This window comes from Schistocerca serialis, chromosome 5 (genome assembly GCF_023864345.2).
Source record: "Schistocerca serialis cubense isolate TAMUIC-IGC-003099 chromosome 5, iqSchSeri2.2, whole genome shotgun sequence".
Classification (NCBI taxonomy): Eukaryota; Metazoa; Arthropoda; class Insecta; order Orthoptera; family Acrididae; genus Schistocerca; species Schistocerca serialis.
Genome location: NC_064642.1, coordinates 119375236 through 119385399, shown reverse-complemented (window position 1 = coordinate 119385399; position 10164 = coordinate 119375236). Strand labels below are relative to the sequence as shown.

Below are 10164 nucleotides of genomic sequence, written 5' to 3'. Positions count from 1 at the left end.
GACTGTTGATGACAAAGTTTATGTTCCATGATAGAGGAGGAAAAAAATGAGGACGTCATCTATGTATGCAAAGCAAAAGGGAAATGAAAACAGTATAGAGTCAATAAATTGCTGATAAGTTAGAGCTGCTGTTTTTAGACCATATGGCATGAAGCAGTATTCGAAGAATCCAAAGGGGGTAGTGATGGCTGTTTTCTTTTTTGAATGTCACCCTCAACCATTGGAATCTGATGGTACACTCTGTGGCAGTCAATCTCGCTGAAACCTATGTGCCATGAAGTTGCTGGGGGAAGTCCTGAATGTGGGGAATAGGGTAACTATCCAATGTCATACAAGCATTCAGTTTGCAGCAGTCCCCATAGAGGCAGAAAGAACCACCTTTTTCTGGAACCAGATGTATAGGGGCATACGATACCCATGTCTAACAATTCCTGTACCACAACCTATGCATTATGTAAGTTGGTAGCCACATAAGGCAGCAAGACCTCTTGCGGACAGGGGGTCTAGCTGTAATATTTCATGTATGGCATGCACTGTAAGTAATCACGAATATTTGTCATGCAGAGTCACTAGTCAAGAGTGGGCAGTGTTGGGAGAGATGCTGAGGCTTGGTACATAAAACACCAGAAGTGTTGAAGTCATTAACCTGATAAACCAGTTGTGAAGGATTCGAAGGCAACTGTGCAGACTCCTCAATAGAGGATGCCTTCAAAATAGAGAACTCTACAATTGCCTGGCAAGCGAGGTGCAATTTATCCATCATGTTGACCATCTGTGAGCATAGTGTCATTGCTCGAGCAAAGAGCAGAGATATGGTAGTGCTGCAATGCAACATTGGTGAGAACAGCTGTGAGGGATGCAGCCAGAGAGGCACATTCATTAGAAGCGGCAAAAAGCAACTCAGAAAAATAGTCTGGAAATGACATAACGAGGAAAGGAAAACAACACTGGATAGTCTTGCTCAATGAGTAGTGCAATAACACTGTTATTTGGAGATCAAGGAAGAGAACATGGTGTGGAAGGAAATCTATGCCAAGAACTAGAAAATCCACATCAGCAACTTGAGAAGTCCAAGTAAGAAATAAGTCAGTGAGAACTGCAGTCATAGAGTTGCAGCCCTGTAGATTGTGAGGGGAGAGTGATTATCAGTGTGTAGAACCACTGGTGATGGGATTAAGTCCATTGGAGCAAGTGACTTCAGAATCATGTTCAATTCAGCGCCATTGTTGACAAGAAAGAAGTACTGCTAAGTGAGATCCTCCACATTAAGCTGGCCAGAAGGCAGATAATCCAGAGATGGTGACTGATTTGAGAGAAGATGCTGAGGAGAAACAGCATGGGGCATGTTTGTGTACCATGTGCAGTGAGGACACCAGTTCCATGCTGCATCACCATATGTGATGTGGAACCTGCACGATGGATATACTGGGTGCAGTGTACGGCACTGTGCTGGGTACCTAAAGTCGAAGATTTTATGTGATGGGGAGCTGGCAAGGCTTTAGTCTGGCTGACAAGTTCCAATGGTGTGTGACACCCTCATCCGTGAGGAGGAGGGGGAGCCAGTGAGGCAGGTGTGCATACTGTAAGGTGAAGAGAGCTCGGTTGAAGGTAAGAGCTGCCGATGGTGGATAATGTTTTATGCCCTATCTGCAGAGTGGAGGTAAAAATCCAAGGGATCAGTTACGTAAAACAACAGTTGCAACTGAAGTTCATATGGGAGCTTGACCTTTCATAAAGTCCACAGGATGGAATCGGGCAGCACATCCAAATCGACAAAGGCATGTAGGCTCCTCCAAACCTGTGAAAGAGTTTTATCTCCTAACACTTCCTCATAAATGATGTAGTGCAAGGCATCTTCAGGAGAGCCACTTGATGATGATTGAGTTGGTGTTTCTATACTTCAAGAAATGAGATGGGGAGAGTATGAGGTCACTGATTAGACCAGTAGCTGGCCGATGTGGCCGAGTGGTCCTAGGTGCTTCAGTCTGGAACCACGCAACTGCTATGGCCACGGGTTTTAATCCTGCATTGGGCATGGATGTGTGTGATGTCCTTAGGTTAGTTGGGTTTAAGTAGTTCTAAGTTCTAGGGGACTGATGACCTCTGATGACCTCAGATGTTAAGTCCCATAGTGCTCAGAGCCATTTGAACCATTTGATTAGATCAACATGTTTGTGTAGATGGAAGATAAGTCAGAGGAATTTTGCGCCATCACTGTGCATGCTATATATGTTGAGGATGTTATCTATCAGTGCAAATCAAGTCTTCAGGGCTGTCCTTGGTGAGCAGACACAACTGAGCAAAGCAGCTGACTTATGCTGAGGTCACCACTGGAGCACCAAGGGTTCAATGGATGGACAGTGAGGTACATCATAGCCCAGTGATAAGTCTTCAGTGATCTGTGCACTGTCCTCAAAGGAAACGTGTGGAAGAACTGACGTGGTGGGTGCAGATGGACGACACACGGGCATAAGCATGGTAGTGACTGGTGCAGTAGATGAGTTGTAGCCTAAGGCCTTCACAGAGCCCATAAAAATGCACACAAAAATCCTGATGTGGCACACACAGTCAGATGAGACGTGGGCAAGTGTGCATGAAACGTGGGCAACGTGTCGGACAATGTACCCGCGAGAGACACTTGCCCAAAAAGTGGTACGTCACTCAAAGTCTTGGTGGCAGCCAGCAGAGGGCAGCGCAGAAGGCACAGCGCACTGGGCACAAAAGCATAGAACGACATAGTGGCAAAGTTGGATTCTGTCCAGCATGGAACAAGTGGCAGTCCTGGCTGGCATATACCAAACTGGCACGGAAGGAGTGTAGGCAAGCTAGCAGTAGCAGTTCTGGCATTGGTAAACAAGTAAGCATCCTGTGAACCAACCATCAAATCCTAGGAATCCTCCAACTTAACTGGCATAGAACTGGGATATGGACATGTCAATATGTTCTGTTGTCCAGTCAATGTAGCGTTGCATTGCGGCACTGTAGCTTGGCCTTCCTGCCATGGAGGTATCCACGCAGAGAGGTTATGGCACTGCTTTTGTGAGTCCATTGTCTATACCATTATGCAAACATAACTGCATAGCACAGTAAAGAAATACATATATTAAAAAAAGTTTTGGATCATCCCAGTTCCCCAAACTTCTGAAGATAGACATTGACTGTGGATATTTTATCACAGACACAGTCCCTTTGACAGTTCAGAGATGTCACTAAATCCACCCAAAGATGTAAACAACCATTCATGAGCAACGCGCATTTGACAGCCAATCAGTTCCAGTCATTCCACCAGAAAGGAGGTACACAGCTCATGTTTTCTGTAGTTCAACCATGCCTAGGCAGTCAGTACCGTGGTTCAATCGTGTCCGCATTGTTACTTTGGGCCAGGAAGGGCTATCAACAAGGGAAGTGTCCAGGCATCTCAGAGTGAACCAAAGTGATGTTGTTCGGACGTGGAGGAGTTACAGAGAGACAGGAACTATCAATGACATGCCTCACTCAGGTCTCCCAAGGGCTACTACAGCAGTGGATGACCGCTGCCTCTGGATTACGGCTTGGAGGAACCCTGACAGCAATGCCACCATGTTCAATAATGCTTTTTGTGCAGCCACAGGACGTCTTATTATGACTCAAACTGTGCGCAGCAGGCTATATGATGTTCAACTTCACTCGCAGTGTCCATGGTGTGGTCCATCTCTGCAATCACACCACCATGCAGTGCAGTACAGATGGGTCCAACAACATGCTGAATGGACTGCTCAGGATTGGCACCACATTCTCTTCACCAATGAGTGTCACATATACCTTCAACCAGACAATCATCGAAGATGTGTTTGGAAGCAACCCTGTCAGGGTAAACGCCTTAGACACACTGTCCAGCTAGTGCAGCAAGGTGGAGGTTCCCTGCTGTTTTGGGGTGGCATTATGTGGGGCCGATGTATGCCACTGGTGGTCATGGAAGGTGCCGTAATGGCTGTATGATACATGAATGCCATCCTCTGACCAATAGTGCAACCATATCGGCAGCATATTGGCGAGGCATTCGTCTTCATGGACAATAATTTGTGCCCCCATTGTGCACGTCTTATGAATGACCTCCTTCAGGATAACAACATAGATCAACTAGAGTGGCCAGCATGTTCTCCAGACAGAAACCCTGTTGAACATGCCTGGGATGGATTGAAAAGGGCTGTTTACGGATGACGTGACCCACTAACCACCCTGAGAGATCTGTGCCAAATCGCCATTGATGAGTGGGACAATCTGGACCAAGGACTAAAGGAACACTTATTGCTCTTACATTTCTGTTTACCAACCAGAATTCCATAATACCTACAATCAAAGTTATCGACAAGTAATGATAGCTGTTCAGTATCCCTTTAGATTCCCATTTATGATGTAATCAACAGAATATAATTAATGTGTGAGCAACATGCAAAAAATTAATATAATTAGGAATAACAGTTTAATTGTTGGTGCACTGTCTTCACAGTGTGTGGTTTTCAAGACGGTCACATTGTTTCCATAAGGCTTCATGCACAAATTGTCTAACCCAAGTAGTTTATTTTTCCATTGATATAATTATCTGGACTTAACTTTCTGTTTGCTGTTACCTTGTGTATGTCGTAACAATTTGGGACTTGTTCATGGGCTTCTACACAAATATATCCAAGAGGTGAAAGATTTTAAAATTACTATTTTTGTTGTAACTTGTTACTTGAATTGGATAACATATTTTACCTAGGAAACTAAATTTGACAGGAATTGCACAGAATGCATCACAGAATGCATCATATCTCAAATGACTGATAGGTACCCACTCATTGTAGAGTACTTTCATAATTACTGGTAAGTGTACTTCTGTAGTATATGCAAAGTACGTTTTTTTTTTTTTTTTTTTTTTTTTTTACTGATATGAATGACGCCTTCTGTATTCAATGAACTGAAACTGTATCCTTCTTATGATAAAATCCAGAGTATCTGAAATAGAAAAAAGGGTGACTGGTGAAACCATGTTGTATACCAATAAAAATAATTTGTAAAAATGCCGCATTTATACTACTTAAAGGGAAGAAACAGAAAATAAAATCCAATACGTGCTTATTCAGTTTTGATGCTTTCTATAACACGTTTCTAGCTTGCATTCTATCTCATGTATCCATATTAATAATTGGTTGCATTATTTACATGCCTTCTGTTATCTGTTAGTAAGACAGGGTTGTAGACTATCTACAATGTTGTTCAATCTGAACATTGCAGAAGCAGTAAGCGAAAACAAGGAGAAATTTTCAGAAGGGAATTAAAGTTTAGGAGCAAGAAATAAAAACTTAAAGGTTGCAAATCACACTGTAATTTTGTTAGAGATTACAAAGGACCTGGAGGAACAGATGGCTGGAATGATTAGAGTTTTGAAAAAAGATAAGATGAAAATCAACAGAAGTAAAACAAGAATTATGGGTTGCAGTGGAATCAAATTGAACAATGCTGAGGGGATTAGATTAGGAAATGAGACATTAAAAATTGTAGATAAAGTTTGCTTGTAGGTATCAAAATAACTCACAGTGGTTGAAGCGGAGACAATGAAGCGTGGCAGTGGCAATAAGAGCATTTCTGGAAAAGAGCAATTTGTTAAGACTGAATACAAATTAAAGTGCTAGGAAGTATTTCATGAAGGTATTTGTCTGGAATTTAGCCTTGTACAGAAGTGGAATGCAGATGATAAGCAATTCAGCTAAGAAAAGAATAGGAACTTTTTAAATGTCATAGTACAGAAGAATGCTGGAGATTAGATGGGTCAGTGGAATAACTAACAAGGTACTGAATCGAACTGGTTAGAAAGCAAAAATATATTACATCTTGACTAAAAGAAGGGATCAGTTTCTACCACACATACTGAGACGTCAATAAATAGTCAATTTGGTAACAGATGAAATTTCATGGGATTTAAAATTGGTCTTGTGGTAGCATTCTCGCTTCCTGAGCACAGGGTCCTGGGTTCGATTCCATGGCGGGGTCGGGATTTTCACCTGCCTCGAGATGACTGGGTGTTGATGTGTCATCATCATCATCCATCCCTATTACAGTCAGAGGAGGGCAATGGCAAACCACCTTCACTAGGACCTTGCCTAGTACAGTGGTGCGGGTCTCCCGCATAGTCCCCTACACTCTGTCAAGGAGTATAGGACTTCATCATCACCATCGAGTGAAACATAGGGACAGACGCAATAAGCAGATTTAAATGAATGTAGATTGTAGTAGTTACACAGAGAGGAAAAGAGGATTGCATAGGAGCAACTATCATGTAGAGCTGCATCAAACAAGTCCCCGTATTGAAGACCACCATAATAACAAAATTATTTAACATTGACTGACACAGTTAAAGTTGATGTAAATGTGTTAGTGCAAGTGTAACTCCAAACCAGTATTCACTTAGATAAATCTTGGAAACCTCCTGAAGCCACTCTCAAATTATCCAATGGAATAAACTTTTAGTAGCCTAGGAATAAACCAAGACAGTCCATGTCTCTTCAGTTTTACACATTATTGTGCAACTATTCCAACTGGATTACAGGAGTCATAACTTTACAACTGCATGTTGTGCTTTGTTGCTCCCTATACAGTTTGGGGAGGTCCCAGTTCAGGGAGAGAACATCTTATTTACCTTGAAGTTCCATATTTTTCTTCTCTTCTCTTCTCTTCTCTTCTCGACTGCTGCATTTGGGTTCATAGATGTATCTATGGACACACTTGCAGTATAGCATGGATATGTTCTTCACTCAGCTACAGTAGCTCTGCTGTTTAAATTGAGTGTAGCCTCAAGAAACAATTGTGGGTCTTCTTTGTCTACAGGCAAATGGGAGACTACCGTTATGATTAAACTGGGTAGTACAGAGCGGGTAACCTTGTAGGAACTGGGTACCAATGAAAGGCAGATATATTGTAGCCATGTTAGGCTGAGAAAGAAAAGTCACTGGAATTCATATGCTAGGATGCTTCAGCATAATTTAAGACACATTTTGGCTCAGGTCTGTAAAAATTTATATGCACCTTGATTCCAGGGCAGTTCCAAAACTGCCAACCCACCAAGAAAATGAGGTAGAATAGTAGACATACATTGCTAGAAATATGTGAGAATTTTGTAAAAAAAAAAGTTGATATCTTCAAATTCCAGAAGGGGGTAAACCCTCTTGCCCCTACATCTACATCTGCATCTGCGCTCCACTCTGAAGTGTATGGCAGAGGGTACAACCCATTGTACAAGTTATTAGAACTTTCTTCTGTTCCTTTCATATGGATCATGGGAAGTATGACACCTTTGCATTGTTTGCTGCAACAGGCAGAAGACATGCTTTGTTGCTGCTGCACATTTTAGTGATTTTGCCAGAGATACACATGCTGCAGTGTTCTTCTTTGGCACACCAATGGAGGAGAACATGTGGAAACAGCGAAGTGAAAAATCTGTGCAATACACATGTTTATTTATATATAAAAACTGCCTCTGCAATTTTCTTTCGTGTGAGGCTGCGTGTACAAGTTTCATGCACTAATTTAGAGTTCTAGATTTGCTTATTTTACTGTTTGCATCAATGCTACATAATCTTTCACTGACTGTGTCAATACCCATTTGTACTGCAATAAATTTTGACATTTTGAACATTCATGAGTGCTGTGATAAACTTGTACTTTTATTGTCAGTTATAGGCATAAACTTAATGTACATCTTCTAAAATTTATGAAAACAATACTGTAGGCCTATCCTTGTTCAAAACAGTCATTAACTGATTTCATTGTACAATTACTTGAGAAATAGGTTATTTTCAAGAATTGTTGTGGACACTAACAAAACAATATTTTGTTAATTTACCAGTATGAGTTTTTTGGATACATAATTTATTTCATAGCAATTCAGTGTTTTCAGTTCACAGTTCTGTTCAAGAACACACCATCCTTGAATTTCACTGAACACCAATGCAAATAAACATACATTTTTAAGAATTTTCTGAAGCTGCCATTGTCATTTGTATAATCTATCAAAGCAATTTAGAGGAGTAGCCCTATATTATGTATGGGGTCATACTTGGGACATTCCAGCAACTAGCAGAGAAAGTTGAGAAGACCACCTTTTGCAGTTTTTTTTTTTTTTTTTTAGGTGACTCTCCGCCCAATCAAGATAACAGTAGCTGTAGGAAACCCAGAAGTATCAGTCTCAGATTGAAGAAAATGCCTCCACAGGTGAGAGTATTAAAATCCTAATGGTTAACTGCCAAAACATTCATGACAAAGTGCCAGAGTTTGAAGCGCTTATGAAGAGTAGTGACAACCACATAATACTAGGTAAAGAAACCTGAAATTGAAAGTGGTGAGATTTTTGGAGAAAATTTCAGTGTGTATTGAAAGGATAGGCAAATGGGAAATGATGATGGTTTATTTATAGCAGTAGGTAAGAAAAGTAAATCCACTAAGACAGAAATTGAAGCTGCATGTAAAATTGCTTTGTCAACACTCAGTATTATGGGTGGGCATAAAATTAAAATTGGATCCTTCCATCAACCACCAGACCCACCTCCTGATGTAACCAATAACTTTAGAGAAAATGTCAATTCACTTGTATGTAAGTTCCCCAATCATACTGAATAACTGATGCTGACTTTAGTCATCTGGCAATTAACTGGGAAAATTATGATTTTGTTTGTGGTGGGCATAATACATCCTGTGAAACATTAATAAATGCCTTCTCTGTCCACATCAAAACTGGTATTGGTGACCATGAACCGACTGTGGCAAGAATGATTACCAAACTACAAAGGACAACTAAAGCAAGCAGAAAGATATGTGTTCTGTAAACTACATAAAAAATCAGTAGTACCACAACTCAATGAGGAATTTGAAACTTTGAGCACAGGGCAGGAGCATATAGAGGAACTATGGCTCAAGTGTAAAATATTAGTTGACCATGCACTGGATGGATGTGTATGCAGTAGAACCGTTGATAATGGGAAGGAACCTCAGTAGTATACAGTCACTGTAAAGAAACTTCTGAAGAAACAGAGATTACTGCATGATTGGTAGATGCTGAATGAAATGCATTTGGCTGTCAACAGAGCAATGAGTGATGCCTTCAGTGACTCCTGCAGCAGAATATTTCAAATATTTCACAGACCTGAAAGAAATTGTAGTCATATATAAAGACTGTTAGTGGTACCAGAGTTTGTGTCCAGCCCCTAATGAATGAGGCAGGAACTGAAATTGAGGGTGACAAAACAAAATTCAAAATGCTTAACTTCATTTTCAAATGTTTCTTTGCAAAGGACGACCCAGGAGAACTGCCCCAATTTAATCTTTGTACCACTGAAAGGATGAATGAAGTAAGTATTATCATCAGTGGTTTTGAGAAACAGCTGAAATCATTAAAACTGAACAAACATCAGGCCTGATTGAATCCCTGTGAGATTCTTTACTGCATTTGTGGCTGAGTTAACCCATCTTCAAGTACAATACATTGTAGGTCCCTTGAACAAAAAACCATTCCCAGTTCTTGGAAAAAAAGCACAGTTCACACCTATCTATAAGAAGGGTAGTAGAAGTGATCCACAAAAATACCCTCCAACGTCCTTGACATTGATTTCACATATAATCTTTGAACATATTCTGAGCTCAAATGTAATGTTGTACCTTAAACAGAATGACCACCTCAATGGCAACCAGCATGGATTCCGAAAATGTCAATCATGTGAAACTCGACTCACACTCTTCTCACATGCCATGCTGAAAGCTTTGGATCAAGGCAGTCAGGTAGATGCAGTATTCCTTGATTTCCAAAAAGCATTTGACTAGTTCTGAGACCTATGCTTATTGTCAAAAGTGTGATCATGTGGGATTTCAAGGGGAAATTTGTAACTGGATTGAGGACATTTGGCAGGGCAGAATTGGCATGTTGTCTTGTATGGAGAATCATCATCAGATGTAGATACAACTTCTGATGTGCCACAGGGAAATGTGTTGGGACCCTTGCTGTTCATGTTGTGTGTTAATGACTGTGAGCCGGCCGGGGCGGCGGAGCGGTTCTAGGCGCTACAGTCTGGAACCGCACGACGGCTACGGTCGCAGGTTCAAATCCTGCCTCGGGCATGGATGTGTGTGATGTCCTTAGGTTAGTTAGGTTTGAGT

The 10164-nt window shown here is 41.1% G+C and overlaps 1 protein-coding gene across 1 annotated transcript in view; it reads left to right on the top strand.

Moving 5' to 3' along the window:
* The first annotated feature begins 964 nt into the window (after positions 1 to 964).
* LOC126481777 (uncharacterized) overlaps positions 965 to 10164 on the top strand; it is a 173231-nt gene continuing 164031 nt past the window's right edge. Inside the window, exons 1-2 of the mRNA XM_050105732.1 lie at positions 965 to 1074; positions 2569 to 2857. Coding sequence (XP_049961689.1) covers positions 965 to 1074; positions 2569 to 2857 — 399 coding nt within the window. The remainder of the gene's footprint in view (positions 1075 to 2568; positions 2858 to 10164) is intronic.